We start from the raw sequence: 21903 nt of genomic DNA, 5'->3' as shown, positions 1-21903 counted from the left end.
ACTTTTCCTTCACTGTAACTTGTTACATTTTTAATGTATATCTATAAAATCGATAAACATGTGATCACAAAAAGACACTAATGTATAACATTACATTCTGGCTATTCATTGTGAAAACGTATTTATAAGTGTTAGTATTATGTGTTAGCATTATGTAAAATGAAAACAAGTGGATTAACTTCACATTTATATAGACATGCAGCTAGATATTGAGATATTGACAGACCCCCCCCCCCCCCCACTCAACAGTGTCAGCCTCAGCAAGTTAGAAACAACCTCTCAGCTGTTAGCTTGGAATGTAGCTCCATCGATGCTAAGGAAGTAGCATCGTTTACAGACCTGCACCAAGAGTGACGCCGGGTGGCCACCGCGCTAGCAATAACAGCTATGTTGACGTGAGAGAAAACACCGAAAGGCAGCTATGTGTGACCTCTACTAGAAGGTACAGGGGGGAGGCATGAGTGGTTAAGTTAAATGGCTTTAAGGTGGAAAGAGAGCGGGAATAGATGTGCAGGTTTGCTAGCGAACTGTAGGTTACGCTAGCAAATGCTAACGTAGATGTGTTCACCTGAGATTTAGATTGAGAAGACGGACCCCACATTATTTAATTTAAAAGTCTTCCTCGTCGCGGAGAACAAACGGAGAAGCTTAACAGTAACGCAGCTGTAGCTTCTTGTCGAGTTTGCTACTTGTACGCGGCGAGTTTGTGCCAGAAAACAGCAGGAAACACCTGTTGCCTTTGTGTTTCTCTGAAGCCGCATGGAGAGATGGATTTCCTCAGTCTGTTCGCGGTCTACGTCGTAGTGGTGCTGACGTGTATAGTCCTCGTTTGCAAGTACTCCGGCCAGCAGCAAACCCCGTTTAGTGTCCTCTTCAACTCGGTAGGAAAGGTAAGAATTAAGTATTTTTTGACTGCACTTCCACAAATGGACACTGCGTGGCGCCGTTTGACTACTTTGACCAGAATACAGAGGAAACATTATCACTGACATCAAAGCTGCCGACAATTCTCATCACAGGTCGTTGCACCGTTTACGCCAAAATGCCTCCAAAAGCTTTCACAGTGGACCTTGCACAGGCTGTTTCATCAACGGTTTGTGGTTTAAGTTTTCCCAGAAATACACGTTCCAGACTTATGTGTTTATATGGGCTCATTTTGTATTTTTAATTCCAGAGCTAAACAATTATCCCACTGTATTTTTTTGTCTTCAGTCTCTTTCATGTGCTTTTCATTGCAGGAACAACACTTTCATCTATGTGCATGTCCTGGTTGAGGCTGCTGTGTATGCAGAGTTCACCTATGAGGTGTTTGGCTTCTGCAGGGAGATGGACACCACTCTGAACAGTCTGTCTGTGCCTTACGTCCTGCTGGCCATCAAGACCTTCTTCTTCTACCGCTGCATCAAGAGAGATCCAGGTTAGTATGTTACCCGAAGTACATTCAGACATACTTATCATTCGAGCATATTTCACAAGTCAGGCAAGGCGAAGTGAACCCTGACATGTTGAAGTGCGAGATATGTAACACTTGTACACCTCATTTGAGATTTATTCTTTGCCAGTACACTGTTGAGATTTATTCTTTGCCAGTACACTGGCATATTTTGGAGTCTCATGAGTAATAACTAGGGATGGTGATAATGGCATATCACCCATGCACATCAGTATTTTCACGTTGTCACCTGTAGGGTAAAACTATAAATTTCTGGGTGAGTCTGGTAATCAACAGACAGCATCACCCATGGTACAATAAAACAGGCCTCACATGAGTCCATGTCTTGGGAATACCAGATGCAGCCACTGTTCTTATTTCCACTAGAATGTAAAATAACATTTTAGTTCTGGGCAGCAAACTCAACTTGTATCATCAGTCTTTTCACATTAGAAATAAAATGTTGTTTGCATTGCATCCGTGTGTTAAATTTGGTTCTACATTCCCAACAAGGATCATTAAATTGCATCTCGAAGAGGGATGCTGCTCTACCTTACTGCTGGTTATAAGGCCCTTGTAGACTATGGGCGTGCAGAAAAGCTGTTTTGTTAAGTATCAAATCGTATAGACTTTATATAACTCCAGTTAATTCAGAGTAAAGTAGATAATAAAAATTTAAAAAAAAATCACCAGACTTCTCCTTGTGTAAACAAGGTCTGAAGTACTACTATGTGTTTTGTTTTAGTACACTGTAGTATTTTTTTCCTCAACTCTCTCCTCTGGCAGGCACAGTGACGAAGAAGAAAATCGCTGGCCAGCTGAGCATCTATCCTTATGACAGGAGGCTGTTTCACCCAGGAGTCTCTTGTGAAACCTGCCAGCTCATCAAACCGGCTCGCTCCAAACACTGCAGTGAGTAAATAGTATTAAATATGTACCATAGAAAATATTGTGTCTTATTTTATCAAACACATTGGAACACAGACTCATACTCTGCTCACTGTAAACGCCGTCTGTATTTCAGGGGTCTGCAACAGGTGTGTCCAACGTTTTGACCACCACTGCATCTGGGTGAACAACTGCATAGGTGCTCAGAACACACGTTACTTCCTGCTTTACCTCTTCAGCGTGTGCGCCATGGCGGGCGACATTGCTGTCCTAACAGGGGACATGCTGTTTCATGCCGTACTGCGGTCAGGGCTTCTGAGGGCCAGTTATGTAGACGAGTACGGTCAGCAGCAGCCAGCTGGGCCTCTGTTTGTTGTACAGGTGAGCCTCAGTACTGCTGACATGCTGCGTTTCATAATGCTACATTCCCAATTTAATACAGCACGTTGATCTAAAAATATTTTCTTTTTCTCTTCAGCATCTGTTCCTGACCTTCCCCCGGATCGTCTTCATGCTGGGATTTCTGGTCTTCGTCTTCTTCCTCCTGGCGGGTTATGCCCTTTTTCATTCCTACCTGGCTCTCGTCAACCAGACCTCCAACGAGTGGTACAAAAGTCGAGGTTACGTGTGTCAGCACTGCCACCCAACTACAACAGCAGACCATCTCTGTAGCCCAGCGCCAGACCACTCTAAAAGATACTATTACGGCAGAGGGCTACTCCGAAACCTGGGAGAAATTTTCTTCCCCCGACAACCTGTTCAGAAGAAAGACAACTGAAAAAAAAGATACTGCCGTCTGTGTCTTTATGCTGCATTTACTGTACGTCGCCTGTGGTTTGCTGTCCCTAAGAACTGCTGTTGACTGAAGAAATAAAGTTTGCCTTTAGGTATTTCTATATGGGCTCTGCTGTTTATCTCCCATAATGTGTCACATATGGAAAAGCTCTGAAAATATTGGCAGCAAACACAAAAGTAAACCTTGCTGCATAAAGTCATTGTTTGTTAATTAAATTAAACCATCAGCCTCAAGCTTCCCAAGCTGGAACATTATGTCTTGTCACTGTAGTTTGCTCAGTACATGATTATGGCATTGGCACTCAGCTTTTGAAAATGTTGTACTTTTTGTTTTTATTGGTTGGCATTGTTTTTTTGGTAGACGAGGATTTAAAATACATAATTAAATAATTTCATAAGTTAAAACTCAGTGTCAGGGGGTAAATAAAGCCAACAGTAGGAGTGGCGAACACTTGCCCTAAAGACTCACGGGAGGTGTAGTTTGATGCCAAGAAGATTACTTAAAAGAACAGCGCGCTTAGCTTTTAGTAGCTAATAGCTCTGATGCACCTACGCAGTATACTTCTTTTATCTTTGAAAAGACGAATACAGGTTGTGAACGGGGGTTAGTGACAGAAGTTTGACCCGGTGGGACTGAACTTGACACCGTGTTGTCACCATGGATTAAAAACGACGTTATAATAAATACGTCCCCGGTGGCTCCTGTCTCTTTAAGCCGGTACGGAAGTAACGGCAAAATCGACGCAACATTCAGTGGAAGGTCAGGGTTTTCCTCTCCCGTGAATTTCAACAGTTAGCTACGCTTGTTTAACCAAACAACGGCGGCAAAGGCACAGCTTGTTTCTACGGGACTTCCTGAAGTGACGGTAACACAGTTGCTTAACGCTGCTGTCCGGGACCAGTCTTATTTTTTTTAGTCTGACAGCGCGTCACGGCTCGGTTCAACTCTGCCCCGATGTCTGGGTCTAAGTGCAGCCGGCTGAGCGGAGCGCTGGTGAAGCAGGTGCTGGACTCGGTGGACAGCGTCCTGTTCGACTGCGACGGGGTCATCTGGCGCGGGGACCAGGCCGTCCCCGGGGCCGCGCAGGTCATAACCCTGCTCAAGGAAAGAGGGAAACGGGTCTTCTTCATCACCAACAACAGCACCAAGACGAGGAAGATGTACGTCGACAAAATGTCCACGTTGGGGTTCAACGCGAGGGAAGACGAGGTGTTCGGCACGGCGTACTGCTCCGCGATGTACCTGAAGACTGTGTGCGAGCTGCAGGGGAAAGTGTACCTGATAGGAAGCGACGCGATGAGAGAGGAGCTGGAGGCGGTGGGGATCCAACAGACCGGCGTGGGACCGGACCACGTCTTCGGGAAGCAGAACGACTGGGCCAACGTGCCCCTGGACCCCGACGTGAAGGCGGTGGTGGTCGGTTTCGATGAACACTTCAGCTACATGAAAGTGAACAGAGCCATGCAGTACCTGACCCAGCCGGGCTGTCTGTTCGTGGGGACCAACAGGGACTCCAGGCTGCCCCTGGAGGGCGGCAAGGCCGTCCCAGGTAGGGATACTCACTCTGCGCGCGCACACACATTTAGGTGGCTCATTAGTGGAGATTCTACATTACTTTAGGCTACACCACTCAAATGAGTTTTGTTTAGTGAAATATAAGGCCTCATTGTTGGATTTGTCAGGTTATGATATATATATATATATATATATATATATATATATATATATATATATATATATATATATATATATATATATATTAGTGTGTGTAAGCTAAGGCGTATTATTTAGAAAATCACTCAAACCTGCACAGACTCGAAAAGCATGCTGGAAACTGTAACATGTCAGAAGCATGAACTGTATGAACAATAACTATCAAGGCTTCTTCCTGGAGAGAGAGTTTTTTCGCAACCTACCTGTCGACAAGCTCCACCCATGCGAAATGGTCTCAAAGTTGACACATCATTCTAGCTTTAATTGCAAAACCAAACAAGGCCGTACCTTATCCCCAAACATTGTGCTTTCAAGGAGTATGGGGGAATTGTTATGTTACGCTTGGCTTTCATAGTTGAGGCAAATGAGACAAATGTCTGCACCATAATCCAAATTGGTTTCAAAGCTTGTATCTTAAAGTTGAACCTTTATCTGCCGACCTGATGAAGATGCTGAGATCAAAAGGCAAAGTAAGCATCGCATCGCCCATTTTATTAAGTTGTAATAAAGTTCAAGCCCAGCGATAACTAACATTGTTATCTTGGTGGACCACTTTCCTCCACGACAGTAAATGGAACCATTTAAAGGCCCTTTTCACAGGAGCCATTTTGACATGTCATAGCGGGTAAGCACAGGTGTAACTGATTAAGTTAATTATGCTCCCATTCAATTTAGTTTGTCACAGTCATTCCAATGGGCCAGCTCGCACAATACCAGGACCCTGGTCAACCTAAATGGAAAAGGTCACGCCAAAATGGCTGCAGTAAAAAGGGCCTATTGATAACATAGGGAAGTGAAACAGCTGGTATCTGAAGGGAAATTTAGTTCAAGGTCTTCTAACCTTTTGCCCTTCACTCCTCCTTCCAGGTACAGGCTGCCTGCTGCAGACCGTGGAGACAGCAGCCCAGCGGCAGGCCCAGACGGTGGGCAAACCCAACCGATTCATGTTCGACTGCGTGGCCTCCAAGTTCGGCGTGGACCCCGACCGCTGCCTGATGGTGGGCGACCGCTTGGACACGGACATCATGCTGGGCTTCAACTGCGGCCTGAAGACCCTCCTCACACTCACGGGCGTCAGCACGGTGGCGGACGCCGAGGCCCATCAGAAGAGCGGATGCGTGGAGAGGCAGGGGATGGTGCCGGATTATTACGTGGACAGCATCGCAGACCTTCTTCCAGCTCTGCAGGGATGAAAATGCAGCAAGTGTAGCGACGTGATAGCCGAGCAGCTTTAAACCAACGGAATCTGTCTCGCCTGTCGCATGCCAGACATTGTCTTCTAAAGGGAATATTTGTGATTGGATTAAAATGATTAATCATCTCTTTAACTAAGTCACAGCCGAACAGCTTGCTGATGCGTGACAGAAGAGACAAAGACTCCAATATTTAACTAAACCACTATTAAAATTAATTTAACATGATATTAACGATTTGATTTATTAATAACGTAAGAACAAGGATTTATCAGTATTTAAATTAAATATGTGTATGTTCCTTTTTGGGGAAGGGAGTAAGTGAGTGTACTTTAAAAGACCCAGCCTGTGATGCAATCCCCACCCCCCTTAAGCAACTGCAAGTCAAACTTGAGAAAGGAAATGAGCACACACAATGTGTCCACAGTTTTGTAGTGTGTGTATCTAGGTTTACAGCCGTTTTAAAGTCTATAAATAACAGGCACAGATGGGGGCCAAAAGGCACTATACGGGTCCGACCTGAGCGTTCAGTTTTTTTATGTATTTTCACTCCTCAGCAGAAAATGCAAGCATTTGTAGTATTCATGGTATGGTGTAATGCTACCCGGCTCTGTCATGTCCGTTAGTAGAATGGCATACATGTTTAAAAGGTTCCCCAATCTTCCTTTTTCCTTCTGTTTTCTCTGATTTGTCCTTGCCTCCCCGAATCACTAAAAGCAATGCTTCAAACTATCTTTACTAAATCAGCGTCTGCTCTCTGTGGCTTTAAGTTCTACGTGAACAAAGCAAACATCCCTCTCGGTCCCATCCCTAAAGTCACCTTGAATTGTCATCGGCTGGATGCTGCAACAGTCAGAACTGCGTATCACCTCTCAGCTGATGAGAGGCTTTCCAAGCTCACCTGCCTCACCCTCTTTGTTCATTGTCTGGGCTGGGGAGGGCGGCCAATTCCATTCCTCTCATCTAAGTGTGTCTTTGAGTGAGGGGGAACGCGTGCATCAGAAAGATGGATAATGTTGGAGACGCATAATAAGTCACAGTAGACGTAAAAAGAAAAGAGGAAGGGAGGAAATTGCAGGAAGACAAGACCTCGGAAATTGAGTTTGGCAAGATTCAGAGTTGTGGGCGACTGTTTTGGGAGGGAGACGGTGAGACCACAGGAGGAGGAAGAGGAGAAGGAGAAGCAAAGAGGGGGGAGGAGGGGGTTGCTGGGACAAAGAGAAGCTGGCCCGGTGTATTGCCTCTCAGTCATGACCACAGCTCCAGGCCGGTAGCTACGAGAAGGGAGCAGACCGAGTGAGGAGCCGTCAAGGGACACAGGATGGTGAGGTGCTGGAAACATTCAGAAACCCGTTTGGTGGAAGCCCAGTGCACGGTAAGCAGACGGCTTTTAGTGTAAACCGCTACTGACTGAGGACATATATGCATTTCTGCTGGTTGCGGGATGAAGGCAGGACATGTCGTTTTTTTTGCTTATATGCAAAATCCAGTTTCGCTCCATAACAAGTGATAGTTGCATGATGGGTTGGGACTTCCAGGTTTTGCTCTATGTAAATTAAATACAATCTCAGCCAGCAGACAGTTTCCCAGCCTGCTACAGTTTGATGTTTACGTCAAGTAAAATAATTCGTCACTGGTTCTTGTGTGTGGAAACCCCTGTCCAGGATGGGGGCTCTGCTGCGTCCACCCAGTCTCACTTCCCGCACAAGGCCTTCTGGGTCAGCCTCTCGGCCTCCCTGCTCCTGGTCGTCATTGCGCTGGGTTTGACGGGGCACCTGGGGCTTTCTCACCCTCACACCGAGGTACGCGCCTGACTCCATTATCTACATATAATCCAACCTGAGCGCTTCATTGCTGACATTGATCGGTCTGCTTTTGTAGTCTCTACAGATCGTCCGAATCACAGTCCCAGATCAGACTGGAGCTCTGATCAACCAGTCAGCCGTTGTGGACCAGCAGAAGGACCTGGTGACCTTTTCTGTGACCTCGCCTGTGAATCAGACGTCCACCGTGCTCTTTGACGTCAAACATGTGCGTCCAGGTGATATGCACGAGACGTCATGTGTTATCTGTACTGTTGGCGGTGGGATGTCTGATTGTCAGCTGTCGCGTTGCAGGGTTTGATATGTTACAAGCCCGTCGAGCAGGAGAGCTGCTTCCTACAAAAGATGGAGAAGTCCGACTACGACAACGTGCACTCCCTCCTCCACGAGTCAACACACAAGGTAACGGGGCCGCGACATTTCAACACGTGAGAACCGGCCCGGGCTCGTGTAACATGATCGGTTATCCCTCGTCGCGTTCAGGATATGCGAGACTTAAGATGAAAATGCACCTGGGCAAATAAAGAAAAGGAAAGTTTGCCCTTTTACCTCTGCCAAGTGTTTTCTAAAGTCGCCGCCTCGCTAATGTGCGAGCTGGCATTCCTGACCCTGACTCCCAGCTTAATCCCAGAAGCCCTCGCTGAGCCAGGACCTGCTGGGTTTCATATAGGTTTTGCATGACTTCCCCGCCGCCCCGCACAGAGCGAGGGGTAAGGCAGCCAGGGCCGCATGAAGAGGCGTGTAGTCTCCCTCTCTCGCCTCCACGGCTGAATTCCTCAGCACATCTGATCCCTCCGGGGCCCCACGCCGTGCCCAGGATCCTCTTACAGGAGGCAGCGAGCCTGAGCCCCGGAGCGGGTACAATGGCCACACTGTGTGAGGGCTTTTTAGCTTTTAAGACTGGATTGAAACAGCCTGGTGCATTGGTTGGCTAATATTGATGTCCATTGTCAGCTCTGAATTGAGCCCTGTTGCCTTCAGATATGATTATTGTGGGTCTGATTCTTAATTGTAATTTGACATGAGAATTTGAATGGCCTCGATGATGTGGGACCTCGCAGGTAAACCGAGATGAGACTTCTGTTTCTTCGCCTTAACATCTTTTTTTTGTGCACAATTTCCACCTTTCAATCGAGTTCCCCAGTGTCCGTCTCGTGGTGTCACATATCTCTCACACAGCTCCTCGGTTCTGACTGCGGTCATTTAATCTACGATAGGAGGGTAAAGGGCCCCTCGTGGATGGAGAGTAAATGTGCTCCGTCCCTCTGTTACGCGGCACAATGGATCTCTTGGTCTTTTTGCAGCTGAGGGGGGAAAATGGTTGTTACACTCGAGCACAACAACACATTAAATGATTCACTATCGGAGCAAATCGTGGCGCAATTACACACAAATGTGCATGACCTCATCAGCAAAGATATCAGGCGAAAAAGCAGCTTCAGTTTCAATCTTGCGGTTTTCTCCCTTGCTTTGACCCCAATGTTCCTGTGAGCTGAATATGATTTCTTACACTTCTTAAATGACACAGCACAGCAATCATGCGCCGCACGAGGAGAAGAAACTCTTCGCCTGTTGTGGATCTTCCCGTTGATTTGTTGCGCTAATGTCCTCCGCAGAGTCAGTTCCAGCTGTCCGGGAATGAGACCCGGAGGCAGACTGAGTTCCTGGGAGTGCTGGCGGCCAGTCAGGTGGATGCATCCATGCTGGGGGAGCCTCTCCAGGCGCTGTGTCAGGACAGCTCCATCCACTGGACCCGGAGAGTCGAGGGTGAGAACTGGTATTTTAGACAGAAAAAAATAAATAAATCAAATGTCATTTTATTAAAAAGCTTTATGAAATGCTAGGATCAGGTTTGGGGGAAGTGTTAAACACCACCCTGGCTATAAAGAGTTTCTGTGTCACATCGGTGATTCCACAATGTCACCCATTGCACTCGATGACATGTCACGTCGTTACCATCAACACAGACACTGTAGTTTATTTTGGCTTGCTGCTGTACTTTAAATATTCACAAGCGAACCAAATGTGTACTAAACAGTCTGCTAAAAGCTTTTCCTTCAGCCTTTGTAAATAATATTATTTATATTTAAATATTTTTTTATTTGTGTATTTAGTAGAAAAACATGGACTTCACGCTGCCTGCTAGAGACAAGGTAGAGAAGTCAGAAAGTACTTAGAATTTTGGTTTTAGTCTTTTAATGGCATTTGCTGACAATAAGCTAAATATAGACTAATGCCAACCTTCTCTTTTAAATGGGTACACAAACATCAGAGGGGAAATTGCAAAATGGTAGTTGTATACTGACATTTGGACAAAAGTATCTAATGACATGTTATCTTAGATATTATTGAAGTATGCACGCTCATATCACACACAGCAGAAGTTGGGGATTCATTTGTCAGTACCCACAGGGAGCCAGCTGGCAACTCCATAAAGAACCAATGTGTCAGGCTGAAACCTAAAACTAATCTATGACGTCCAGCAATGACCTTTCAAAAAAAAACATTATACTTATACTCACTCAGTCTGCAGGTGGTGGTGTCACACTTTAATCAGGCTGCTTTCAGACCATAAACTGTTGTAGATATTGCCAATTAATCATTAAATGTGTGACTATGCCGCACTGTTTCCACTATGATGATCTGTATCTTGTCACCGTGGTCTGGATCTTGTTTTCAGGCCTGGGTAAACAACGGCTGGTCTACTTCTGCATCGACATCTGCTTTCCCAGCAACATCTGCGTGTCTGTGTGCTTCTACTACCTGCCAGAGTGACTGTGTGTTCTTCTTCTTCTTCCTCTCCTCCCAGCGAAAGATCAGGGAAACAAAGTTGTCTTTTTAGCTCACTCTCCCCAAAAAAAAAAAAAAAAGCCAGCTTTGACTGTTTCCTTTGTGCCATACAGCCGTTAGCAAACCAGTGAAGCAGCCAACCCTCCCAGTCCACTTCCATCCTTCCGAGAGAGAAGAGATGGAGACAGGCTGTCGCGGTTATCGCCAAAGCCCCATCGTCACTCTCTTCATGTATAATATCCTCTCTGGTGGGACTCTAAAGAGATTACAGCAGAAAGATCCCCCCCCTGCCCCCCTTTTTTTACATGCCTCAAACTGTATTTCCTGTAACCCACTGCAGCAGTATAATTATGTGTAACCGTGCCAGTCGAAATAAGATTTTTTTTTTGATCTGTTAAATAAAAGACTGTTGTGTATTTGTGGCTAACTTGTCTTCATTAGAATAGAAAAAAAGAAGAATGACAAAACTCACTTCTTTGAACGGCGTCTTTACAGCAGAATCATTTTCTGTACATCATTTCTCTCGACACTTCTTAATCCACGTGATCATTAAGGGTAGCGCAATTTAACTTTGAATAAAGAGCATCAAATTAATTATACATGCCACAAATGAGAAATAAAAATCACGATGACGTGAAACGTCTGGTCCTGATACAATAAATACGGTGCACGATTAAAAACAGAGTTGGAAAGTATCTACTTTTTGTGTACAGAGTGATAGTTCATTAATGAGGGCTAACATGGTTCAATCAGACGTACCAGTTTCTACACTGTTGGTACGCACAACCGATTGAATTTGGTGCAAAATAGTGTGGTTGGCCCTTTACGATGGATTTTTTTAACTTTATGAATTTAATTTTGGCCGGCCTTGCTGCCATGCTGAATACTTACTTGCATTTGGCACGGAAGAACACTGTAGATATCCTGGAACACACAGCTGAGATTCATTGTAATGTTTAAACACAAGCCTCAACTTGATCAAGATCATTTCTGGGAACAGTTTTCATAATTCCCAATTGAGGCACATCTTCCAAAGAGTCCATTGCTTTTATGTCCTTGTTCCTCCTCTTCATCCCAGTACACTGTCATTGAAGGCCAGACACACCACGGCCTTCTGGTGGCCGCTGTATTCCCTCTTGATCTCCCCAGTCTCCACGCACCACAGACGGGCCAGGTTATCTGAAGAGGCTATGGATGGAAGAATAGAAGAGTCAGACCCTGAAATTCCCCCGTAGGTATATTTACACTGAAGCTACCAAGCCTCTACCTACTTCTCTCTAGAAAGCTCTTAATCTGTGCCTAAATATACAGCAGTATTTAAGAGGGGGAAAAACAACTTGATTGATGAATATATAGGAAAGGCATTTTCATAGCTTTTTTTTTTTAAGCTTTACAAATTTATATTATTTATATACATCTATATATTAAACTCCCACAGTATTCCTAAACCAAATTATCCTGACTGAACCAGAAAATCGTATTTGATGCATCCCTTAATTGTTCTTCCATTATTATTTATTATTGTTCTCTCATGCACATCATCAATAGATTGCACCTTTACGGGCAGTTAATGCATATAACACCAGAAACCTAGGCAGGCATTAATGCAGTTTCAGGGAATGCTTTTTATTTTTTTAAATGCTACATCTAAGAAAATCTGCTTTGGGATCCTTGTGTCCAGGTCTAACTGCAAGTAACACTTCTCTTATCTAGACATGATCATTTAGGATCTCATAATAGAATGGTTATGATGCAAGTATATGGACATTGCAATGCTGGGACGATAACCCCTTTGGCAGGGATCATATACTGACCAGTGACGATATACTGGGAGTCTCCAGAGAAAGCACAGTCCCACATCCAGCCTCTGGATGTCTCTCCAGGATTGTTACTCTTGATGCTCAGCTCCGTCATCAGGGAGAAATTGGACGTCCTCCAGATCTTACAAGTCTGGTCTGCTGAGCAGGTGGCCAACAGACTGACCGCGAAGGGCAAACACAACAACAACAACAAAAACTCTGCATCAACCGCAACAACATCAGAAAGAAAGCTCTATAGTGTGTAGAGGAGAAGGGCACTCACGTGGAATCAGGACTAAACTTGCAGCGGAGGGAATAGCGTTTGTGTGCAGGGATCTTGGTCTTTGGGATGAGTTGAGTCACCTCATCTCCGATTCCTCCAGCAAGGTTCCACACATAACAGTTTCCCTGGAAATACATTTTTTTTTTTTAAAGGATGCTTTAATATTTTTTATAATTTACCGTGCCAACGAGCAGACATTTTGGGTACTGACCGAGCTGTTGACCGCTGCCATGTAACTGGCATCTGGATCAATGTGAACCGAGTTGATTGAGACCTCCGGCTCGGGAATCAGCTGTTCGTTGTGGTCAGTCTTCAAATCCCATATATGAATCACTCCACTCTGGTCTCCAACAATGAGCTCTGCCTGAAAAACATCCCAAACTGAGTGTGTTGACTGACATTTTTGGACACTAGGCATATACTTGAAATTACTTAATAAAACAGTCACATATAAACTGCTAAAATAAAAAGTAAATAGTAGTATTGGCACCAATCAATGACTGGAGATCAATACAGCCGGGTAATGATCGGTTCCCTGTAAGGCTCAGGTGGAACAGCACTAAGTGACATCAAAGTGTGTGTGTGTGTGTGTGTGTGTGTGTGTGTGTGTGTGTGTGTGTGTGTGTGTGTGTGTCTCACCTGGTTGGGATGCAAGCATACGCAGTTGATTGGAGCATTGACCTGGAATATCCTCTGACACTGTAGATTTCTTGACCTGGGGGGAGCAGCGGGGAACAAAGTTAGGTTCGTCGAACGCAGAGTGAAAGTGAGTGAGAGTGAGCGCCGCAAGCTTCCTTTGCGGTACCTGAGGTCCCATATGCGAGCCATGCAGTCCTCTCCTCCCGTGTACATCCAGCGTCCATCTTCATGGAAGCCCACAGACGTGATGTTCTTGCTAACACCGTCGTAGTTGATCACCGGGTTGGGATTGTTGGAGTTCAGGTCGTACATGCGGATGTGCTGATAACCTAAAAAGCAAGAGTGAAAATAAGTGGAAGACATGTGGCGTGGCCGCTATGAGTTAAATCATGCAATCTGGGAAATGGGGAACATTTAAGAGACATTCTGAACCAACCTGCAGCTGCAATCATACTCCTGTCAGGTGTGACCTCAAGTGAGTTTACTTGCTGGGAGCAAAATGTTAAGGAAGTGGATTGTTATGGTTATATTTCTTAGAATATTGTACAGCTTGGCTTCAAATAGTGAGCTTGAAACACGTCTCTCCTCCTACTAAAAAGCTGCAGGACACACTCGAAGCGATGAGGTCATCCACAGGACAGACAAATCCTGGAGCTGCTCCAAAGACGTAAACAACAGCTCCTTTGACAGCATCCATGCGGATTTGAGACCTGGGGGTATTTTCTGATTCAGGATCAGTTATATTTCACATTAAACTTTTTTGGCAGAATAACACCATGTATAAGATCATATTGCCACCTTTTCCTCTACTGTCAATTTATCAGCTCCATATTATGTATATTTGAATGTTGAATATTTGCACATGTTCCAGGTTTCATTGGTCAGAGCGCATTGTTTGGTATTCGGAGTAAGGATACAGAGTCCTGGTGCTGCACTGTCCTGGTGCAGATCCCGCTGTGGGCCTGCCAGAACCGGACAGTGTGGTCGTATCCAGCCGTGGCCAGGATGACCGGGTCGCTGCCAACCGTCCCCTGGTTCACATTCATGCTCGACTGGTGTCCGTCACCGCTCGGAGCGAGGCACGTAACGTGAGGAGTGACTGCACGGGCACAGAGGAGACAGTCAGCGGCTGCGGGTTTACCGACAGTTAAATGTCGTCTTTTAACAGGAACGTGGGTTAACGTGTATTTATTGTGGAAATATAAGTCACCTGGACGTTAACGTGCAGGCTAACGTTAGCAAAGCAGCCTCGCTATTTAAGGGCCCTGCAGACCGTTAACTGGCTGACGTTTAAACTTCAAATGCTAAGAACATGCGACTGTAAAGATTTGTATTTATAGGATACTATGTGTGACAATTTCAACTTCTTAGAAGAATACATCTGACAACTTTGGATTACCTTGAGTTGTTGTGTTGACGACAAATCTGTACGTCCCCGTAAAGTGTCCCGTAGAAACATACGATGTGTCAAATGTTCCGCTTTGACAACCAGCGCTTTGCTGCCATCTACTGGCATGTTTTATCATAGCAGGACCAATGGACCACAGCCATGTAGGTTTAAAATGACCAATTCAACTCATAGACTCCTTGAACTATTCAGAATACATTGTAGTTAGTTGTGCTGTCACAAATGATACTGTATGATCCTATTGATAAAACAAATACCAGTACCAACTGAAGTCAGTAAACTGAATTGTGAAAAATTGAGTATATTTTAAAACCTGGTTGTTCATCAACGCATTTTGTCATGGAAAAATAAAGGTTGATTGAAGCATTTGACACGTGACATAATAAACACAAAAATTAGTTTATTTAACAGTTTTAAAAAGCAGTCAACCCAGCATTAAATTTTTTTATATATATTTATACACATTATATATAAATATATATTTAACCACATTAAATAAATAAATAAATAATACAGAGAATGTATCTATTCACCAAACACAAATTCCGCACATGCAGCACCCATGTTAACATCTTATTCAGAACAGTACCACGCAGCAAGTAAATCACAACATATTAGATTATTAGATTAGATTTTCCTTTCTATGTGCCTTCCTGCTCTGTCAGTGTGCATTTTGATCACAGCTGCTGCAGCAGGGCAGACATGTGCTGTTTTACCTCTCCTGGGTCCGCCACTGAGCAGGCCACCACCACCCCCCTGGTCCCAGACCTCAGTTTTGTGGAAGGACTTATCTACAACATATTATAAGAATCTTTCAGTTTATGAATTGCTTTTGTAGCCAACGCACATAAGACATTCATTTAAAAGCCACTGTACCTTCACATATATTTTGCATCTCTCCAAAAGAAATTTCCACTTCATCGCGGTCCGCTCGCCATCATTCAAACTGGTAAACTCTTCGGTCTACAACAGATGGAACATAGTGTAGCGTAGTGTTACTCTTATTACTTTCAACATGTATTGGTCATTCATCTCCCTTCAATCGTGTGACTTTGAATGATCGCCCTCCTGTGAAACAGTACTGACCGTACAGCCAAGTATCTTTTCTGCCACTGGGCTCCGGAGGCTGCAGGCCTGCAGGGTGCCGGTGTGGTCTGTGAAGTCCACCAGCAGGTCGAAGCCTGTGGTGGCTAAAAAAGCCTGATCCCTCCCTGGACACAACAGGTTGGTGCAGCTCTGTGCGTCCTCAGTCACCAGAAATTTGCACCTGGAGCTGAGATGATAAGAAAACACATCGATCAAAGATCTGTTTATCCGCTGTAGCTCATAATGAGTAGCAGACACAATAAACAATGTTATTCAGCATGTTTAAATATTTGAAGTAGAATGTCAGAGTTGTAAGGGGAAAAACAATGAAAAGCAGCAACTATTTAATAATGCATCAACTCTATGCACTTGTGTGAACTTACCACCGCGTCTTGATAACTTTTGAAACAGAGGAGTCGAGGTCCAGCCTGGACATGAAGCTGTATGTGATGCCAAAGAAAGCTTCAGGGTTCTCCTGGGCCTTCTGCTTCAGCTGGCTCACTGTGTACACGTCAGTGATGGAGTCCACTGCGGACACAGAAGCAGCAACACACTTATGCATGCCGGCAGTCTTTTCACACAGGTGGCACTTTGTCATATCTGATAATTCTGATTTTTATTGTCAACAAATACCATGAAAAGACCAAGGCGAACGGCGCGTTTATGAGGAACATTTAAAAGAGAGATAGAAAAGTCAAACATAAGAGAAAGAGCTGAGTTTTACCTTGACACTTCTACCCGGTGAGTAGAATTCTTCGCTATAACCTACCTGGCACGTCTTCTGGCTTCTCATCTTGATCCAGAGCACCGGACTCGGATACTTCCTTAGCATAGCTGAAGAGCAGACTGGCCTCTCTGGTGTCTGAGGGAAGATGATGAATGACTTGCCTAGCAGTAAGATGATACCTTTTTTCCCCTCCTAACACTGTACACACCATGACTGAAAACCTTGTTTTTGATTAATTGCACTCACATAGTTATATCAGATCCCATGCTTTTTGTATGCGTTGCTGTGATATCTTACCAGGATTGACGGTGATAATGGTCTTCGAGTTAACGGTTGCTGTCATGCCGTTGCGAAAGCTGTCAAAGCTAATCTTTGCATCAGCTATGAAGAGCACTTTTAATGAGGAATAAAAGTTAAAACAACAGTAAGCCATCTTAAACATAAACACACAGTTACGTCTCAGATGTACAGCTGCATGTTTTTCTTCGGTACAGTGTGTTAACGGGACGTGTCAGGCAGGAATAACAGTTAAATAAAGATGTTTTTTTGTGGCGGAGAATGAGCAGCAACTATTACCTACCAGTCTCCTTGGGTATCATAGTTTGCACAAGCTGAATGGCTTCTCTGTCCCAGCTGTGAGAGAAACAGAGGTCGGGGAGTTACTCGGTGAAAATCAAACACACATGGAGTTCAGCAGGACACCAAAGTAAATTTGTGGGAACCTAAAGATGCACAGCAGTGATCCAAAGGGCCAATAAGATGGAATAGAAAGTATGCATGAAAAGTAATCAAAAGTAATTCATTTAAATTTTCCGAATGAACGAAGCAGCAAGACGCACCAGACGAGAGGGAAGGAAGAGACCGAGTCATCAAAGAGCTTCACTTCCAGCCTCTGCCCGTTGCGTCTGTCTGAAGTGGTGAACTGCTTCAGCTCTCCAATCTGAAAATGTAAACAGAATCCTCTGAAGTTCCTATCACAATATCTTCCCTTCCTGAAAAAAACTGTAGTGGCAGTAAGTGCAGGGTCTGGCCTCTGTCTGAACACTGAGGCGAGTCTTTAGAGCCGTTAGGGTGCATTGGACTGTCCCAGGCCGACAGTCCATGAGGCAATTCGTAAGATATGAATTCAGTACATTTTGAAAGCAAATAAATATTTGCTCCGCATCCACACTCGCTTGGCTCGTAAGAGATAAGTCAGGCCTGTGCAGAAGTGATCGCACAATGCATGCCGGTTAGATTTGGCAACCACAACTTCACAAGATCAAGGCAATCAGTTTGTAGAGCTCGTTTGTTAGAAAATCATAATTATCTATGCAATTGTAATATTTAACACTATATTGTAGACCATAAGTCTCATATTGTGAAATTAAGGTTTCATTTGTTAGTAACACATGGTGGTTGACATAGCAATACATGTTATTTATATAACACTTATCTAAACAAACAGCAATTGCAAAGTGCTTCACAAGACAGACATAAAAAAGATCAAATCCAATGATCTAACAGTTTGTAAATATTTTTGTGAAGACAGCTCTTTGTTACTGGCCCCTGATCTCGTCCTTTTTCCAGGCCAGGTGCAGTTCATCTACAGCAGGGATTCCCAAAGTGTGGTGCGCGAGCTGCCTCTAGGGGGTGCGCGAGAGGAAAAATATAATGGTGGTCCAATGGTGTAATAATTAATATTAAACATAATAAAAATAAAAAAATTAAGTAGGATTTTTTAATTATAAAATGTTCCTTTGTAAGATTTAAATTTAAAATTAAAAACGTACAATTTAATAAATAGATGCACTTCCGGTCCGGCCGCCAGACTGTCTTTTACATACACACTAGCTAGCTTGTGCACCTAACGTCATTTCATTCATTCAGCAACATTCATGAAAATATGTGAAACTGGCTGAAATCGGGGAAGCTGTCAGTTGGGACATCTGAAGCTATCCGTAATAAAAGAGGAGAGGGACAGAGAGAGAGTGAGGAACCGGAGGGAGAGAAACGGAGAGGTGCGTTGGGGAGAGACCGGGAGAAGAAATCGACCGGGAGTCGGAGAAAGAGGAGACGAGAATGAGCATCAGACTGGGAAAAAAAAGAGGAAACATGATGACAATTATCTGGGTCTGGGCTTCACTTGGATTGGCAATGCAGATTGCCCGAAGCCACAGTGCGTGTTGTGCAGTGAGGTTCTGGCTAACAGCTGTCTGAAGCCTCTTATTTGCGCCGCCACCTGAACACCAAGCATGCCAGTGCAAGTCAGAAGCCCCTTACATTTTTTAGATCCAAATTGGAAGAGTTACAAAACAGCCAAAAACAATTGCAGTCTCATTCACGTGAGTCTCTCAAAGTGAGAGACTAACGTCTCTCACTTTCTCCCTCTCCCTCTCTATCTCTCTTGCTGCAGGCTGCGCTGCATGTGAACATCCTCATATGGACTCCTCCTTTTTTATTAATATATGTTTATGAGCCTATGCATGTGCCACTCTTTGTTCTTTTCGTGGCTTACTGTGTTTAAGTAAATACATGTGAAATGCAATCTGCCTCTGAGCCTGTGCGTGTGTCCTCGCCATCCAGGGAGCTGTGCGACTGAGCTGTGCGTTTGAGCTGTGCGACTCCGCGGAAGGCGCGTAAAGTTGAGAATATTTCAACTTTTAAGCGCGCCGAAAAAACGCTAGAAAAACGCGTCGCGCGGCATTTAAAAAGCGAGCATGAAAGGCGCGCCGTACCATAGGAAAACAATGGTTTTGCTAGCGACGCATTTTTGAGAGTCGCGTCTGGTGTGAACGGCCCCTTATTGCTCTTTAAAAGTGACGCCTTGTGTAACTGAAATGTATACAGCGGACTAAATCTTGTAACAAACGCCACGCGCGAGCAAACAGTTCTTGCATTGGTCCGATTGTATGCGGCTATAAATAGTTTCTGTTGCGTTTTTTTTTAAGGTGTGGGGGATTAGGGGTGCGTGAACCCGGTCGGGATGTAGAAGGGGGTGCATGGCCTAAAAAGTTTGGGAACCGCTGATCTACAGCAACATCCTCCTGCATGCTTATCAGGCTTCCCATGCAAGTCTGTGACAGGTACCATGCTATTCTCCAGACTGACTTACGTACAACCACTTTTTAACAACCCTTTCCCTCTTGTTTATGTCATTTTAAAGCTCAGGAAACTCCGACAGCCTACTTTCCACCATAGTTTCTGAAACCACCATCTAATGAAACCAGTGAGTGAAAATACATTTTGGTTTCTCAATGAGAGCATACATTTTTTACTCATTCCCTGTTTGCAAAATACCTCTCGAAAATCAATGATTTCATCACAAGTGTGAACCATGAATGATTCAACAAGCAATATTATTTGATTGTAAATCAGAACCTAATCTACCGAGAAAATTCTGGGACATGTAAGAACTAACTAACCTAAATGAAAGTAGATGGAAATGTGGTCACACTAAACAAATAAAAACATAACTGATGCAGCAAAGCATGAATGTACTCAAAGTCAAACTTCTCAAAGTACTATTAAATACTGAAAGACTGTGACCTTACCGATTTCACTGCAGCCAGTATATTTATCACTGTGCCATCCAGCTTCTGCCCGTTGGCCACAATGTCTGCCAGAGAGTAGAAATCTCCGGAGTCCTTCGCTGGCAGGTGGATCAGTGGCAGCAGCCTGTCGATGGTGCTCATGTCAGCACACAGACAAACCTGGGAATGAGCCTCCGACACCAGCAGCCTGTAGAGGCTGAGACAGCAGAGACAGACCTTTGAACCAGTAAGTCCGAAGACTTTGACGTTACTGTGTTATATTATATTTCACACAGTATTACATTGATTTAACCTCACTATCCTTCAGCCTTCAGCTATTTAAAGCACAACAGGCTGAGCGCGACTAATTTTTCTACTATATATATATTGAAAGTGTTAATTACCTTGGTGTTGTGGGACAGAATCTGTCCCCTTTCTCTGGGTCTTTGTTGGTAACTAAAGGATTTTCAATGATAACTGGGAAAATAAGAAACAGTTTTGTGCGTCGACATTAAGTGATGTTTTTTTTGCTATAGATTGAAAGTCATGAAACATAAAAAATATATTATTATTGCAACTTATAGTTAAGCTTGATTTTCATTCTACAAGTAAAGAAATAATCACGAGTTGGACATGACTAAAGCTTTATTTAGTATTACTGATTTTAATGAGTAATATATATATATATATATATATATATATATATATATATATATATATATATATATATATATATATATATATATATAAATAAATGTACATATATACATATAGTTTAATTTCAATGATTTGTAAGGCTTCGAGGTGGGCTTTGAGAGTGACTTCCTCACCACAGTCTCCAGTGCTGAAGCTGTTGGACAGCCCGTTGATGTATCCATCGTTTCCCCAGGCCGTCACATTAATGAAGAAGTCAGGTGAGTCCTTAATGGTGAAGCTAAAAGTGAATCTGTCTACACCAATATCTGAAATTCAGATGGATGGGATCAATTAATGTTGCATTACAATAATAAGGGGCTTAGAGGATGTATATATGTATCTGTTCTCCAGAAGAGGGGGCTGGTGTACAAGACACTGTAGTGCAGTGCTGTAAAAAAGGATGTGGCATTGACTAACATTTTAGGTGCACAACTATAAAAAGATCACTTACTTTTTCTGTCAGGAAAGCTTTTGACATCAGTTTTCCCAATGATGATACCTGCCACTGTCTGCAAAACATTACAAGGGCAATGACAGTGTGTAGCTAATATTTTATTATTTTTACAGCTTAACGCTGTTACAATACATTGCACAATTGCTGAAAATTGTTCCTGGCTATTAGGTTAGATATTGATTTAGTTTTTAGGGCTGAAGCAGGAACAAAAATATACCACATTGCCATAATGAGCACGAAATGAAATCATCTGAACTCACCAGGTGGGAGAAGTTGGGGTGGAGCTCAGAGATGGCAATGAAGGTGTGAGCAGCCATTTTTTATATTCATTCCTTTCACCCTATAATATAGTCCAGTTATTGTTGCATTTACAGACTCTGTCCAAAGAGGCAAGACAAATAAAACAACGAGAGTTAACAGTTGGGGTTTAATTCCACCTGGTTAAAAGGTTAAAAAAATACACAGTTATTTCATTAGTAGCTAACGCTAGCTAAGTTGTTATTAGTCTTAATGTTAACGTTAGCTTGTTAATAGTGAAACAAGGCTCATGTTAATTTTAGCTAGCTGACTTTCTCACTGCTGTCACACCTCTAACTGACAACATGGTGGGAGTATTATAATTATATTTATATAATTAAATGTAGGTACTACCTTATACGTGTTC

General features: G+C 43.7%; 5 protein-coding genes across 6 annotated transcripts; 3 read left to right on the top strand and 2 right to left on the bottom strand.

The window, feature by feature from the left end:
* The first annotated feature begins 555 nt into the window (after nt 1–555).
* Nucleotides 556–3231, top strand: zdhhc4 (zDHHC palmitoyltransferase 4). The gene is made up of 6 exons (XM_079237696.1): nt 556–890; nt 1020–1093; nt 1239–1417; nt 2219–2344; nt 2457–2701; nt 2799–3231. The coding sequence occupies exons 1-6, from the start codon at nt 768–770 to the stop codon at nt 3096–3098; spliced, it is 1047 nt and encodes a 348-aa protein (XP_079093822.1). The 5' UTR covers nt 556–767; the 3' UTR covers nt 3099–3231.
* An 839-nt stretch (nt 3232–4070) lies between these two features.
* Nucleotides 4071–6742, top strand: pgp (phosphoglycolate phosphatase; the record flags this gene model as incomplete). The annotated part of the gene is made up of 2 exons (XM_079237686.1): nt 4071–4665; nt 5697–6742. 2 exons carry the CDS (start codon nt 4071–4073, stop codon nt 6020–6022), a joined length of 921 nt encoding a protein of 306 aa, XP_079093812.1. The 3' UTR covers nt 6023–6742.
* A 544-nt stretch (nt 6743–7286) lies between these two features.
* bricd5 (BRICHOS domain containing 5) lies at nt 7287–10620 on the top strand (the record flags this gene model as incomplete). Its single annotated transcript, XM_079236180.1, has 6 exons — nt 7287–7397; nt 7687–7824; nt 7904–8053; nt 8140–8247; nt 9462–9612; nt 10526–10620. The coding sequence occupies exons 1-6, from the start codon at nt 7344–7346 to the stop codon at nt 10618–10620; spliced, it is 696 nt and encodes a 231-aa protein (XP_079092306.1). The 5' UTR covers nt 7287–7343.
* A 1067-nt stretch (nt 10621–11687) lies between these two features.
* mlst8 (MTOR associated protein, LST8 homolog) lies at nt 11688–14402 on the bottom strand (the record flags this gene model as incomplete). 2 transcript variants are annotated; one of them, XM_079236160.1, is made up of 8 exons in its annotated part: nt 11688–11823; nt 12450–12613; nt 12718–12842; nt 12929–13081; nt 13357–13432; nt 13523–13685; nt 13793–13844; nt 14274–14402. In XM_079236160.1, 8 exons carry the CDS (start codon nt 14400–14402, stop codon nt 11705–11707), a joined length of 981 nt encoding a protein of 326 aa, XP_079092286.1. In that variant the 3' UTR covers nt 11688–11704. The 2 variants fall into 2 exon arrangements, with proteins under 2 accessions (XP_079092286.1, XP_079092287.1); XM_079236161.1 differs by having other exon boundaries at nt 13793–13841.
* Nucleotides 14403–15249: 847 nt separating this feature from the next.
* Nucleotides 15250–21617, bottom strand: meiob (meiosis specific with OB-fold). The gene is made up of 13 exons (XM_079214240.1): nt 21500–21617; nt 21237–21294; nt 20920–21051; nt 20494–20566; nt 20111–20306; nt 17417–17517; nt 17158–17210; nt 16875–16970; nt 16620–16712; nt 16234–16378; nt 15851–16037; nt 15641–15727; nt 15250–15555 (listed from the first exon to the last, which is right to left on the bottom strand). Exons 1-13 carry the CDS (start codon nt 21554–21556, stop codon nt 15442–15444), a joined length of 1392 nt encoding a protein of 463 aa, XP_079070366.1. The 5' UTR covers nt 21557–21617; the 3' UTR covers nt 15250–15441.
* Between the last annotated feature and the right edge of the window lie 286 nt (nt 21618–21903).

Source organism: Taurulus bubalis, assembly GCF_910589615.1.
Source record: "Taurulus bubalis genome assembly, chromosome: 2".
Classification (NCBI taxonomy): Eukaryota; Metazoa; Chordata; class Actinopteri; order Perciformes; family Cottidae; genus Taurulus; species Taurulus bubalis.
This window is presented reverse-complemented; position numbering and strand designations above follow the sequence as displayed.